The 16724-nt window shown below is 34.0% G+C and overlaps 1 protein-coding gene across 4 annotated transcripts in view; it reads right to left on the reverse strand.

Moving 5' to 3' along the window:
• The window catches only part of STXBP5 (syntaxin binding protein 5), a 167172-nt gene that overhangs the window by 81932 nt on the left and 68516 nt on the right, over positions 1–16724 (reverse strand). For all 4 annotated transcript variants that reach the window (XM_082855293.1, XM_082855292.1, XM_082855294.1 and 1 more), the window contains one exon: positions 11659–11737. In XM_082855293.1, coding sequence (XP_082711419.1) covers positions 11659–11737 — 79 coding nt within the window. The remainder of the gene's footprint in view (positions 1–11658; positions 11738–16724) is intronic.

A 16724-nucleotide genomic window follows, 5' to 3' on the forward strand; every position in this document is an offset into this window, starting at 1 on the left:
GATGATGATACTCCAGTATCTTTCTTGTTCAGATCTGTACCTTTGCCAATTTTAAGAGGACCCTCTGGAACTAGGGGAGTCACCTCCAGACCATGTTTCACTAGTGACTAACCCTAAGACCCTTTTGCTAATTCAGATAAAAAGATATGAGTGTGGGGTAAAAATAAAGAAACATAACATATTTAAACAAGTTCCTGTTCATTTACTGACCAATTTAGCAATGATAATACAGCTTTGGTAAAGTGGATTTGTATATTACAGTATTTGCATAAAATATAAGATTTTAATATAATTTTATGTTAATGTTTTATTATTTTTGTTATGTTAAATTGTTAAGAGTAATTGGACTTAATACATATCCTTTAAGGTATCAAAAATATGCAACCTCAAAATATTTCCTTTCGGATAACTCCTCTAAATACCCATATAACACACAACAGTGATGCTCAGAGTGTGGTCTGTGACTGCTAGGGGTTCCCAGGACCTTTTCCAAAAAATCACTAAGGGTAAAACAAAACCTTTTTCATTGTGATATTAAGACATCGCTCACCTTTTTACTATGTTGATATCTGCACTGATGGCACAAAAGTAACAGTAGGTGAATAAAACTCCTGGCATCTCAGCATGAATCAAAGCAGTGGCACCAAACAGCACTAGTTATTTGTATTTTTTATTGCCACACGTTAAAGAGGCATTTTTCTCTCACTTTAAAATGTCCTTGATGAAGCAGTAAAATGACTAATTTTAAATTTTTCATCTTGACCCTTGGGCTTAAGTTTATTAAAAGGGGTTCTATTAGTAGCATGTAAAGAAATGTCTTTTTAATACTGTGCTGAGAAAATGGGAGGTATACATAAAGCACTGCTTCTGTATACTGGACAGTTATTCTAGAAAAGCACTTGTACTACTGTTTGAGTTATGAACTGAATTGCTATTATTTTTGCTTAAAGGATGACTGACGAACTATCATTAGTTAGGTTTGGGTAACAGTTGTTTTCTCAAAAATGAATCAAATGAGTCTGTTATTTTAAGAAAAACAATTGAGATTATTTGGTTACAATGATAAAATCTAGGCTTTCAGGTAAAAATATCAAGAGTCTGGAAAACTTTTATCTGTCATGCTGAGCTTCAGAGCTTCCCAATACTTAAAGACTTTCCTGATGAGATCAGTGGTAATATTAACAATTAAAAATATATATTACATAATAAAATGCATCAATACTAGAAGATATGAATGATTCACTGAATCAGTATTTTCCAAAATAAAACAATTCCACTCATTCTTTTTGGAATTTTAAAGTTATTTTAAAATATATTTTTATGTTAACATGCAAAGGGTTTTTTTATTATTTTCATGTGAAGTAATATATATTTTAAAAATTCTAATCTTTATTTCTAATATGGTAATTATTAATAGATAAAACCCACATAAATAAAAGTTCTTTGGGATTTTCCATAATTAAAAGTGTAAAGGGTCTTTAGATTAGTTTGTGGACTGTTTGTATACACCTAAAAATTAAGCCCACACAAAAGAAAATATGCTATGACAGGTTTTCATTTTAATAAAGGTTATAACAATTAATTGGTTACTGTAATTATTAAGAGATTATATAATTATATAAAAGGGTATTATAATTAATAAAGGTATTATAATTAATAAAGGTATTAATAGTGGGCTTGAGTTTGTTAAAGGGGATTCTATTTGTACAACGCAAAGAAATAAGGTAGCATTCTTTTCCAAGTTATCAACTTTTGACCATTCAGTATAGTGATATTTATCAAATTCCTATGATTCTCTTCATACTAGACAAATTTTAATGTCTTCCTTAATTATTTAAGAATTTTTAAGAGTTATTTAGCATCGGTCCTCTAACATGTGAAATCCTCGCTTAAATGACTGGCTTACAAGCCACAGATTTGGAGATAAGGGCAGAAGAAGAATTCATGAATCTAAACTTTTTAAGGCAGTCTTTACCATATGGAATTAATTTGTGATTAAATGGACCATAATGATTAATTATGAAAGGGAAAAAAGATCTCAGAACACCTTCCCTAACTTGGATGCAGAAATTTGCTTAAGTGCTCCTATGAACTGAATATTTCATGAACCTTAATAACTTTAGAAGAATTACAGTACTCTCTTGTAGACCAAACGGCTGATGATCATAACAAAAGCTAGTATGATGAAGTTGCCATGTCTATGGCAACATAACTTTTCTCTACCTGTGCTTTGCAGGACAGAGCATCAAGTATAGTGTGAAGTTAAACTAGAAAGCAAAACAAACAGTAAGCATCAACATGGTAAATTAATGAGATAAAGATACAGAGCTTAGAAGACTTATCCTAACCATACAAATTCCACAAAACTTATGCTTTGGTATTTCAATCTGTTACAGTTTTTATATACGGATTGGTTAGGATGCATAAGATTTATAAGGATATAGCAGCAATTCATATTAGTGTATTACTCTGGTTCTTTCTAGAATCAATACACATAGGAGAATTTAACTATGTAACAATTAGGCTTTCTTTTTTCTCAAAAAGAAATATAAACTTTTTAATGTAATCTTTGCCATATGGAACTAATTTTTGATTAAATGGACCATATATGAGGGTTCACAGTGTTACAAGTATGATTTCAAAGCTTGTTTATAAAAGAACATTTAGAAGTCATTTATTGCAGAAAAAACCTTACATGGATTTGATTCTCGTCCTCTAGAAAAATATAATCTAAATTATATAAGCTGATATCAATATATATAATAAACATCTAAGTAAAAGTACTAGAATAATCAGTGAACTATCACTAAGATATTTAGTCTATGTATAGATCTCAAGTGTAAGCATTTTAGGGATGGGACAAAATGTAGATTAGGATGTATAATGATGGAAAATATACCCTTACATTAGCTTGAACAATCCATAAAGCTTTAAGGATGCACCAGAGAACCAAGTTAGAGATGGAGGAGGCATGGCTCTAAAAGAAGAAACTGAAGGAAAGCTCAGAATGAGCTTCAGTAGTAGGTAAAGTAGAATGAATCAACTAGAGGCAGTATAAGAAGGGGATATCTGAATAGCCATAACAAATAAGCAACAATTTTGAAAACAATTAGGTCTGAAATAAAGCTGTACATTTTAATAAATAATACATATTCAAAACTATAGAAAAGCATATAAATAATTTCTGGTCCCCGTCAAAACATAAAAGCTTAGCTGGACAATTGCTTACAAAAAATTAAATTAGAAAGTTTCTATGAATCACTGCTGCTTTGCCTGCAGATACAAACAAATTTAACTTCAACCCCAATTATGACAGCAGGCTGCCTTTCCATTAACAGCAGTCATTTAGGAGTTCAAATTATGGTTAGAGAATTTAAGATAAATCTAAAGCATAAATGCTGATTTTTAAGGTAGTGAATTAATAAAACAAAAAAAGTCATCCCACACTGATGAGATGGATGAAACTATTAGATTTTATACTCAGTTCTTTAAAGTATACTTTCAAAAAGCAATGTGGCAATTTGTCAAGATTTATAAAAATATTTTATCTTCAAAATTTCACCACTGGAAATTTACTGTAATCGTGAAATAGTAAAAATCTTCTGTTGAAGTCTCTGTAATGTCAAGAGAAATACACTCACTACTGTATTAATTATATTATAAACCTGATTATAATATTAAAGCTAAATGTTCAGAAAAGGGAGGTATGACTGAGTGAACTACACAGCCCTTGAAACTAATTTAAAAAATTGATAAAAACTATAATACTTTAGACATACTAAGTAGAAAAAAAATACCAAACTGAATATGCTCTAAGAATATAATTAAGTGAAAATGTATATGTATGTGAAAAAAGACTTAGGGAAAATGAACAAATGAAAAAAATTATTTTAGAATAGTGGAATTACAACAGTATTTACGACTAATCAAACTTTTTAAAAGGTGCATTTTTTCATATGAAATACCATGAAAATAGTTTGCCAATTTTTTATGTCATTTCCGTATTGGTCATTACACTTTGTATTAAAGTACTGTTAAAATGTAGCTTACGCTGAAATTTTTTCTACTTCCTAGGCCACTCAAGAAAAACTATACAAATCAAGTCACGATATTATTATGATTCATCCATTTGACAAGCATTTTACTGAGCGCTTAATACATGCTGGTCACTGCAGCACGGGCCAAGAATTCTTGTTTTCCATCATTTAATTTCCCTGGCTTCACTGCATCCTTTAGCCAGCACACTCCCCTCTACCACACTTTTTATTCTTGTCATCTACTTCAATGTTCCATTTCAGGACCTAAAACCTAATCTTAATCCTAAGATCATTGGTTCTGTGACCAAAAAACTTTTCCAGAAGAATGGATCATATAATCATATGACAATGCTTTCAATATTTAAGAAAGTTATCTTCTCTATGTGTACACTTTGGGTTCAACATGAGAAATCCACTCTAAAACTTTCTTCTAAAATTATTTCATTTTCAGTCATGTGCCACAAGGTTCACTGCAGCTCTATTTACAATAGCCAGGACATGGAAGCAACCTAAGTGTCCATCGACAGATGAATGGATAAAGAAGATGTGGCACATATATACAGTGGAATATTACTTGGCCATAAAAAGAAATGAAATTGAATTATTTGTGGTGAGGTGGATGGACCGAGAGTCTGTCATACAGAGTGAAGTAAGTCAGAAAGAGAAAAACAAATACCGTATGCTAACACATATATATAGAATCTAAGAAAAAAAGAAAAATGGTTCTGAAGAACCTAGAGGCAGGACAGGAATAAAGACGCAGACATAGAGAATGGACTTGAGGACATGGGGAAGGGGAAGGGGAAGCTAGGACAAAGTGAGAGAGTGGCATGAACATATATACACTACCAAATTTAAAATAGATGGCTAGTGGGAAGCAGCTGCATCGCACAGGGAGATCAGCTCGGTGCTTTGTGTCCACCTAGAGGGGTGTGATAGGGAGGGTGGGAGGGAGGGAGACGCAAGAGGGAAGAGATATGGGGATATATGTATATGTATAGCTGATTCACTTTGTTATAAAGCAGAAACTAACACATCACTGTAAAGCAGTTATACTCCAATAAAGATGTTAAAAAAATAATAATGTAAAAATAAATTTAAAAATTGTTTCATTTTCAGTGTCTCCCATTCCAAATGCTCTTTCTTTTCTGCCATGACTCATATGGAGGTCTTCCCTAATTTAAGGTAAAAATTAAAATCTGCATCTTACTCTTCTTGATGACATATAACTGCTACTTATATACACTGGTGAATTCACTAAATACATGTTCTAAATGAGTATTTTCTATTGTGAATCCACCCATTTCTTTTTCTTTCTTAAATTTAATGTCCCTATATCCTGGCTCATGTTTGAAATGATGCTAGTAAAGTACCCTTACAAATTAGTCCTTCCTACAATATATATCTCCTAATTTTTCTTCTGTTATCATTCAAATCCATCTTTCTACAGAAGTATACAATGCTTACTTACTCTCTCCTACAAACACTTCAAGAATGTGATATCCTGGGTTTCCTTTTTTCTCCCCCTGTTCAGAGTCTACTAGTCTTCCTTTCTACATCTTTATTTTAGTGTCTTTCAGGATAAAATACCAGTGCTGGGAGCCTTGGTGCTAAAGGGTTCTGAGCTGTCAGGGAACCATTCTATATGTGCTTCTTTGTCTTACACTCAGGAAACATCACCTCCATTCTAGTAACCACTACTGGTTAAATATATTTCAATGGCTTGGTACATGTTTACGTTCAAACAAAGTTAACAAGTAAAACTTGCTAATGAAACAAAAATGGATTTGTTTATCAGTAGACTGAATTAAATATGTGATATCAATTATATTTTAGCAGTAATGAATTATCAATATATATATACACTAATATGTATAAAATTGATAACTAATAAGAACCTGCTTATAAAAAATTAAAATTAAAAAAAAACACCTAATATAAGAGAAGCTTAAAAATAGAGGAATCTTAGTACTTTAAATTGATAGAAGCCACGGACAGAAAACCCAATCTTGAGCATATACTTATATAGCTACTAAATGAAGTATTCTGATGTCAGAAGACAGCTATCAATCTAGTAGTCTCACTTTTCTAGCTACACAGGATTATACAATAATAGTGTTCGTTAAGGCACTGCACGTCAGATGTTATCTTAAAATCAAGAAAGTGAACAATAATTTAACCCAGTTAGGTACAAGGTTTGAAGAGTAAGACTGGGAGAAAATGTTCACCTTTTGAGAGAATGAATATAATACAGATAAATCTGTGGTGGGTCATAAGAATGTCTCTGAAGATAGTGATACAATGAGAATTAGCCAATTTGAGGTTGAAACGTGCTGACCAACATGGTAAAAGTAACATGAAAACAGGGAAGGTTATCTGATGATGCATGTGAAATTTTAAGAGTCCATGGACTCAAAGAGGTCTTTTCTCATTAGGTACAATTAAATGTAAATCTGCTTGTGGATTTTTCCTAAACAGTGAGTACAAGACCAAGTGCCATGACCACAAAGGGATACCATAAAATCAAACGTGGGAATCATCAAATTAGAATTAAATATGCAGCCTGGAAGCAATCTGTGAAACTCTCTAGTCCTGAGTAGCTAGGGTTACTTGCATTAAGTTATCCAGATCTCTCATCTCACAGTAGTGTGATTACTTGTATTGAGTATGATTTAATATTAACTTTAAGAAGATGACCTGATAAACTAGCAAATATAAAAGAGAATACAGTTCTTGGTGAACTGAGTGACTTGTGAATCCCATCCTAACCCAGGCTATTTGTGATACTGCCTAGTACACTGATTAAGAGCTCCAGCTCTGGAGTTAACCTGGGCTCAAATTCCAGCTCTGTTACTTCATGAGGCAAGTTACTTAAGCTCTCCATGACTCATTATCTATAATCCTAAAAGGAGACAATAAAAGTACCCAAGTCATAGTGCTGTTATGAGAATTATGAAAGATAATGCATTCCAATTGCAGAGCAGAGTACCTGGCAAATAATGGATGTTCACTTTATCTACTAATTCTTTTCTTCTTGGTGCTTGAAAGCCAAGCCATCTAAGTAAGGGTCTTGAGTTCAAGATATAAGATGCTATTTTTGTCTCAACTAAGAATATAAGAATTGCTAAGACAAAAGGAAACAACTTGTGATTCTGAATGTGGTTTCTCTTCTTGCTGCTATGGCTTAGCAAGAATTGAGATGGATGAGAGAGATGGATTAGCAGATGGAACATCTGCTGAACAATACTTTGGTGGCAAGAGTTCAGAGAAAAGCAGAGGCTCCATGAATGAGAATATACAAACATACTTATTGATGTAAAGACTATTACCAAATCTGTGATCCCAAAACATTGTTCTCATTGAGTGACATATCTGTAAATGAATTGAAGGTGAGTTTCTTCATCTGCAGTTTCAGCAATAGTTTAGCAGAGCAATTGCTGCTGGGAGATCTGCAGGTATGAGAGTAATCTTGGGGATTGGTGGTTAATGTGAACAGAGAGCAGGCAGTAGTAGAGTACAGGTAAGAGTACAGACTTGATTAAATCTGGGCTCTTCTGCTTATGAGCTGTATGACTTTGGGCAAGTTACTCAACCTTTCTTCTTCAGTTTCCTCATCCGTGAGATAATACCTGCCTCATGCGGTTGTTGCTAAGATTAAATAAATATGCGTAAAGCACTTTGGCAGCACAAGTGTTAACAGATATAGTTATTTAAGAACAATCTACAGTCGAGAAAGATAAAAATCAGAGAAAGTGAGCCCGTGTTCTGGAGAAATAACTGTGCACAGGGGAGTTTTGGGGCTTCTGAGAGTTAGGATTCTCTCATCAGAAACACAACACTGGTAGCAGTGGGGGAAACTCCAGGGTAGCAAGTTTGTGAGGATTATTGAAATAGATCTTTAGATATTTTCATGAATATCATGAATGTACCCTGAGTTTTTACTGTAATCTGTTTTTTAATATTACATAGGTAATCTACCTACAGCTTTTAGCCCACATATAAAATTAAAGAAATCACCACATCTACTCAACTACTTGAAAACAAATTCTGGCACCAGGGGTGGGAGTGGGGTAATGTCAGTGGAAAACAAACACAAAAGCCCAACTTTTCCTTAAAGATTAACTTAACTACACCATGCATATGTATGTGTGTGCCTATCAAGGGTCATCAAACTGTGGTCCACTGCCTGTTCTTGTATGGCTTGCAAAGTAAGAATGGATTTTACGTTTTTAAATAGTTAAAAAAATCACCCAAAATAATGATACCTGAAAATTATATGAAATTCAAATTTCCAAGTCCATAAATAAAGTTTTATTGTAACACAGCTGCATTCATTCATTTAAGAGCTGTCTACAGCTGCTTTGGGGCTATAGTAGCAGAGCTGAATAACTGCAAGAGACCCATATGGCTTGTAAAGCCCAAAATATTTACTCTCTGGTCCTGTACACAAAAGGCTTGTCATAGCATGTGTTATAAAGAAAGGGAGTAAATTAACCTCTTAGCTGTGCTTCTCCAAATGTAACTAAACTGCCATATTTAGCCGTGATCATATTCACTTTTAGGTTCCCTAACAGAGAGGCTTCCCTTCAACCTGGTGCTCTATATAAATCGTTGAATCTTCGTAACAACTCTGAGGGGGATACTACTCTCATTCCCACCTTACAGAGGAGGAGCAAGCACAGAAAGCTTAGTTGATTTGCCGAAGGAGGCACCTGAGTGGACAGCTGAGGCCGATTTCAGACCCAGGTGGTGCGGCTCAAGAGCTCAGGCTCTAATCACTTTGCTCCAGCATCAACGGCTGCAGGACTTCACACCTGAGTCACGTTAGATTTTACGAAAAACAGCTTCAACAGAATTGACTTAACATTTAACTTTTGACTCTTTATTAAGAACTGGCCATATAAAGAATACCTGCATATCTTTAATAAAAGTGCTATTAAAATGTAATATTAACTAAATTGTCACTGTTCCCCTATGTAAGGGAAAAATCTTGTCTCCCCTGGTGTAATATACACTTTATTAGAAAATAAAAGTTACACAACATCTTGATTCCATTTTTTGTCAGTTTACCTTTAACATTAACAGTAACAGCTAGTTTATCATTAACAGAAAACAGCTAAGTCTTCATGGCTGTGCTTTTCTATACACCAGCCTATCTTCTTCCTTACGTTCAATAACACTCTGCTAGGACAATTAGAAGTGAGAGAGCTATGTCTCACGCTTTCATCAGTCTGAATATTTAATGGGAAAGGCATGGATTAAACAAATAATTTCATTATTAATGACAAGTATAAGTTTTAGAAAGGAAAAATACAGCATGCTTTGAGAGTATATTACTAGGGGACACAATCTAGTCCACATGGCCAAGACATCCTTAAAAGTAGTGACATCTATGCTGAACTATAATGGGTGAGAGGGAATCCTTCGGCCTTGAATTATTTCTAGGTAAAGAGAAGAAAATGTGGAAGATTCTGAGCAGGGAAGGATGGCCCTTCTAATAAAATCTGGTAATTTGCCAACATGAACTGATAGAACACATTCTGCCGGCACCTGCCCGAGACACTTGCTAGGAACAGGAAAGGTTGAGAGCTGCCTAGCTTGCTTACTGGAGGGTGATTCTGCTCTCGATGGGAGGGTGTTCCAGTAGCTCCCAATGTTGGCTATGTGCTAGAATTCTGGGGCGATATCTCAAGGAAACGAGTCATGTAGTGAGGAAAAAGAGAGCTCATTTAATTCACTGAAAATCTTATCCCAGGTGAAAAAAGAAATTAGGAAGCTGGAGAAGACTGTTACCAGAGGGTTATCCTATGGATCTATTTAACAGTGCCTACAAATGCATACAAAAGAGCCAGACTTCTTTCATTTCTGATCCTAGGAAAGGAGAAACATCACTGCCATCCTGAAGAAACCAGGAACTTATAAATATTACCACTATATAGGAGTGAAAACGGGAATAGGTAGAACACAGAGAGGAAAAAACAAAAATCTTCCCTGTACTTCTGCCTTTGTTGCCAACCAACAGTTGTTAAAATGATTTGATAATTGAGAAGACAGTTAGCACTGTCAGTTTAAATGTTTAGACAGTTCATTTTATGTTGTATTATAAACATGGGGTTTTTTCTTCTGGTTCCCCACCCCACGCCGTTTCGCTGCTATGCTTTCCTATTCACATACATTTGCCATAGAACAACTACAGCAAATAAAAGGCAATTGGTGGTTGGAGGTTTCCCAATAAAAATAAGGGCAACCGTTTATAGAAAGTTCATTATGTACCAGGCACTGTGTGAAATGTTTTGAATACATGATTATCTCACTTAATTCATTACAACAACGTTTTGACCTATTATCACATCTATGTCATTAATGAGGAAACTAAAGCACAAAGAAGTCAAATAACTCTGTGCCAAAGGTCACACAGTGAGGGATGCCACGGTCAATTAAACAGATGCTATTCCTCTTGGAGTTCAGTCAATCTTTTGTCTGAACACAATATATCTTCTGGGTCCCAGAGGGAGGCTAAAGGGGATCAAGGAAAAATAACAGCAATCTTAAGATTCTTCAGCCTACTATCTTTTCTTCGAATGAGAAAAAGGCTGAGTTGAATTAGATTGAGAAAAGAACAGATTGAAAAGGGAAGTAGGACAGTTTTAATAACCAGTGGTTATAAGCTGGTATATAAAAAAATGTGCCAGTGGTTCTAAACTTTAGTGTGCATCAGAATCTCCTGCAGGTCTAGTAAAAACAGATTGCTGGGCTTCACCCACAGACAGAGTTTCTGATTCAGTGGGTCTGGGGTGAGTTCTGAGAACTTGCATTTCTAACAAGTTCTCATCTAAGGCTGCTGGCCCAGGGACCATAATCTGAGAACCACTGCACCATATACACTACATAAATTCACTTTCTTACAACATAGCTCTAGTAAATAAAACCATACACCTTTCCTAGGAAACTAGAACATAAATAAAGGGACTCCTTTAGAGGTTAAAGAGATGTGGAATTTTCAAAGAAACCTTAAAAATTTTTTTCCTTTATTATATTTTTAAATATAACATTTGGTATATACAAAAAACATATGTAAGATATGTAAATCGTAAAAACCATATAAATCTTATACCTAATTCACAGTGTAAATCAGTCTCTTCAAATACTACTGATGATCTTCTTTTGATATTAAGCTGTATTTATTATTGGAATTGCCAAATATTCTTAAAATAAGATTTAATTTTTGAAGAATACTTATAACTTTCATAATGAACATATATTGTATAAACAGGTTAAATTTTAAATCTTTTTTCTTCATTGCTTATTCCACAATTTTCACTAGTGAATAAACACTACTGCTACTGAAGACTAAGCTAATAGAACATATAAAGTTGGACAAGAAAAATAATTCAAACTTTCCAAGATATATTGTGAAATTACTAAAGACAGAGAGAACACAATGAAATATTTTATCTTAAAATTATCCACTTTAGTTATCTTGCTAAATAAAGAAAGCATAAAATTTATGACTGGGTTAGACCATTCTAAAGTAGGCTTTCAAAAATAAATGATAAGAGAGCCGTCAGTGCTACTTCAGTAATTATATTCAATGAATACTGTCAGTGAAGTAAAATCTTACCCAGGTCTAGTCGTTTTGAATTCCACCTTGAGGATAGGCTTGCATGGTTCTGGCTTCTTCCCATCCTTTAACTGTTTTCCTAAAATATATTTTCCTGCATTAAATTCTAAAATTCTAAGTTACTCTAAATTCTTATACATTGACAGTTTATAAAATGAAATATAATGAAATCCACCATGAAACATTTTAAAGTGGTCTTGAAAGAAGTATTTAATACAAAATAAGATATTTTAAATGATCAATTTACTGTTTGAAATTCAGTGCTAAAAAGTAAATAAAATAACTTGTCAACAACATTTATGTGATAAAATTCTAGTAAGAGAAATTCAGTCTTTCCAGTGTTCTTAATTGAAGATAAGCAAAATAGGGTCTCAATTTGCTCAATGAATTCAAGTTTTAAAACAGCTTATTTGAGAAAAATAAATCTAAGTCATATTTTCACCCAAAGTGACAGGCTGCAAAATTAAATCCCTATGCTAATAAATTCATTAGCATAAATTTACATTTACATTTACTCTCTTACTCATTTACATTTACTCTCTTAAAGTAAAAGCCATCCATTGCAATGTCCAGAAGATTGCTAAAATAAACCAACCTCTAGAAAATGTGTCAGAAACTCATACTGTCAAAGAATTTTGATTATTTTTAAAATGGTTGATTTCTATTATCTATTTTTACATGTTCATTGTATTAACAACTCAGAAAAATTAAAGAAAATAAAACATATTATTCCCATTTCTTAGGGATTAATCAGTCTCACCATTATTATACTATTTGTGAAGATCCCAAACACACACCACTATCCCAACACTTCTTCCTCTTTCCCAGCTTTATCCCCCATAGTAACTAGCTCATTCTAATGAAGTTTGTATTTTCTTTTGTTTGTTGTTTGCCTCACCAACAAGAACGTAAATTCCATGAAAGCAAAGGTTTTTAAGTGTGTGTTTTCTGTTGATACATCCATGGTGACAAACATTGTTTGGCACAGAGTGGACACTCAGTAACTATTTAATCAGTGAATAAATTAATAATTTTTCTTTAGGATTAATTTCTAGAAAAGAGATACTTAGGTAGAACTGTATTCCAGAAAGGAAGAAGAAAGTGTAGGAGGGTATTTTGCCACACGCTGCCTGAACAGTGCTCTTTTTTTTTCTGATTTGGTAAGTGGAAAGGGTATCTCATTTTAATTTGTATTGATTTAATCCCTAACGGAAAATTCTTAGGCTTTATGATCATCTGTATTTCTTCTTTTAAAAATAACTTATATCTTTTACCCGTGCTTGTATGTTATCTTCTTTATATTTAAAAATAAACTTAATATTCAAAGGTCATTAACATTGTATCCATATGTTGCAAATACTATCCCTAGTGTCACTTGTGATTGATTAAATAAGTCTATCAGTCTTAATCATGTTTCTATTTAAGAAAACTTAAAATCCTAAAATGGCAATTCTTCCAAAATTAACTTACAAATTTAATGTAATTAGAATTCCAACAGCTTTTCTTAAATTTGGACAAAATGACCTTAAAGTTCACATGGTGGACTCAATTCCTATGAACAGCTAACAAAACTAAAAAAGGAGACTGACTTCCAGAATGACAAAGTGTGACCTCCTTGAACTCGCTCACTTACTATAAACTCTGCAAATTAACTGAAGCTACAAAATGAGCGTTAACATAATCTACTCAATGGAAATGACCAAACCTTGGTAAGACAAGGGGGACTGGGATGCTTTGACAAGGGCTATTCCTATTCCCCTTGTTCCCCAGCTCAGTGGCCCAGTACCATGAAAAGGCAACAGCATCATCAGCCAACAGAGAGGACTGAAGTTTATCTGCAGTTCCATTAAAACCAGATTCCCTAGAGGGCAATCAGTACTTTGTCCCAATCTGCAGCTCCCTGAAAAACTCTACTCCCAAGGCATTGTGGCAATTTCATTTGACAGAACAGACATCAGCTCAGGAGACAAAAAGCCCTACCTCCAGGGCATCACAGAAATAATAGCAATCTGCTGGCAATATCACAGCTGCCTAAGGCTGTGGTTTTAGTTGAGGCAAATAAGATCCTGGGCAGGAATATTTTAAAAATCCTGAAGAACTGGACATACTCTAGGAATCTAAAAGGCTGTATACATGTGCAAGGCAGTGTGCATGCCCAGGAAAGACCTAGGAAAGGAAAAGGCCCCAGTCATTCATCTCTGGCCAACTCTAAGACTCTGGGCCAACAGGAAGTTAACAAAAAAAGAAAGTAAAATGAGCTATAGTACCACTGCTGGCAGGAACAATGGAAGAGAGGTACTTATACATGGCTGGTAAAAATGTGAAGGATACAGTCTTTTTGAAAAGCAGTTTGAGAACATTTATGAAAAATAGAAATATGTAAAACTAGTAAATTTCAAGGAGTAGCAATTCTACTCATAAGCATTTATTCCACAGAAACAAAAGGACAAATTCCTATCGAATACGTACAGAAAGGTAAAGGCAGCACAATCTGTAGTGATCAGAAACTGAAAATAAAGTTAACGCCCATCAATTTGGCATGGCTGAATACAGTGTGAAAACTTGTGAGACAAACAATTGGCTGATACACTACCATTGAAATGAAGGAATTAGGGCTGTGCCAGATGACATGGAGAGATTTTCCTCAAGTACAGTGGATTAAGAAAAGTGAGATGCAAAAAAGACTAATATAGTTCTATTTTTGTAAAACAATGACCAAAAAATCTCATATGTTTATATATGTGTGTGTAAATACATACGATTTTAGAAATGCATATATTTTGGAAGAACACCTGTAAGATTTTTGACATAGCTTACCTGGTGGGGCAAGAAAGGGGACTGGGCTGCTAATGTCGGGGAACATTTAGGGAGAAGAGGCTGGTACGCTACGATCCCGTATCATCATATGTGTATGTGTATGAAAAAAAACTATCATTCTTTTTTGTCACCGCCTCTTTGGTTTCATGGTTAGGAAGTTCTTCCCCACACAAATATCATTACAATTTTTTTTTTTTTTGCTTTTTCTTGTAATTGCTTTATAGTTTCATTTACTACATTTATTTTCTGAAGTATATTTTGATATAGGGAAGGTATTTTTTCTTTAATAAATTCAGCACTATTTGTGTAGTTCTATTGAGCTATAATTGCCAGACAATACAGTGCAAGTATTTAAAGTGTACAATGTGACGAGTTGTGATACAGGTATGTACCTGCCAGCCCTATTACTGATCCATCAGAGCTTTCCCCACTGATATGAAATGGCACTTTTATTACATTAAATTTTTATAAATACACACCATTCAACTGCTATTAGAACATCTAATCCTGCCTTAAGATCCTAGGGAAACATCTCTTCATCTCTTTATGCAGAAAATGATGATGCAATGGACTCTTGAACCTCTGGCATCCTAACTTACAAGAACCAACAAGTGACTAGTGATAGAGTTAAGTAGAACACCAGATCAAGGGACAGGAAAGGACTGCCAGGGGAGAAGACTGCTTTCTTGAGGTGGGAGAGAGAATTGGGGTAATCAGAAAGGTATGGAAAAAAGGAGGCTGAAATCTGAAAGCTAGTCCCTCATGCTGTACAAGGAACAAAGTAAGAATTTCAACCTCTATTTCAATCTGTTCAGAGATATACGACCTTTCAGTCAGGAATTTAAATGTTTGCTCTGAAGAAGACCAGATACATGAAACCTGACCAGGTACAAAATTCTTAAGGTTTGTCTTGCTCAATAGTCTCTTGGTATTGCTCTACTGTGTCCAGCATTTAAACTTAAAGTTTAAAGCCGGTCTGATTTTTACTTCTTTATAAATAAACATTTTTTATAAAAGTTTGGACAGAATGCATGGATGCAAGGATGCATACAAGGATGCTAAGAGAGTAGTTTCATTATCTCTATAAATTAAAAATGTTACAGTTTTTATAGTGATTTTTCATTAATCTTGCTTGGAAATTAGTGAGTCCTTTTGATTTGCATACTCTGATCTTTCTTCAACTCAGGTTTTTAAAATTATGCCACTGATTATTGCTTATATTCCTGAAAGGTTCATTCATCTGTAATCCTAGACTAACCATTTTCTAAATCAAATCAAGTAATAAGGCACTAGCTAAGATTTTATACAGCACATATAGCTAAACGACATTTAGAGCATCACTGGATTTCACCATTAAGTGTCATTTCACTTCTTAACTGCTACGCCACCTCCGTAGAAAAATGTGTGCTTACTCTTTCAACTACCTGTGAACTACTTTGATAAATCATTGAAAAGATCTGGTTAAATATAAAACTCAACTTAATAAATCACATAAACCTCCATGTCATATGTGATTTCTTCTTGTCTCTTATTATGCCCTGCTTCCCATCCCCCAAAATTACCCAGCCACAATCAACAAAGTCCTATTGATTCTAATTCCAGAATTTCATTATGCATGTCCATTTCTTCTCATTAGCAGTCACAATTGATATCTTCATTATTTACTGTTAACGACAGCTTCCTAATTGACCTCCCTCTTCTGCTCCCAGCTCATCTGATGCAATACCATCAAAGCAGTATTTCCAAATATAAATTTTATGTTTCTCACTATAAAATCATTTCCTAGGTCTCCATCATGAAGTCCAAACTCTTTAGCATACTACAAGGTATACTTTTGCCTCTGTATGCAGTTTTGTCTTAGTTTCCTGCTACTCGCCCAAAGGAATTTTAAACATTGGTCATACTAAACTATTAACAGTTTTCCAAGAATACTCTGCTTTTGATTATGTCTTTGTACCTTCTGACTAAAATAACCTTGCTCTGCTCTTTGCTATCTTATAACACTCAAATATAAAAACTAGGGAAAACTCTGTAATGGACTACATTAAAGAACTGCTGTATGGATTTGTTATTTATTGAATGTATTATGCTTCAGGTAAATCTTAAAAGTAGATTAATAGAAATTTTTAATATGTCACATCCTTAAAATATTACATTAAGTTAGCTTTACTTATGTGAAGTTGAATTTATCTTTCCTTCAGCAACGTTTAACAGAATAAAAGTTCTCTAATCCTGGGTTATTCTTTGAT

Source organism: Leucopleurus acutus (assembly GCF_964270905.1).
Source record: "Leucopleurus acutus genome assembly, chromosome: 15".
NCBI classification, from domain to species: Eukaryota; Metazoa; Chordata; class Mammalia; order Artiodactyla; family Delphinidae; genus Leucopleurus; species Leucopleurus acutus.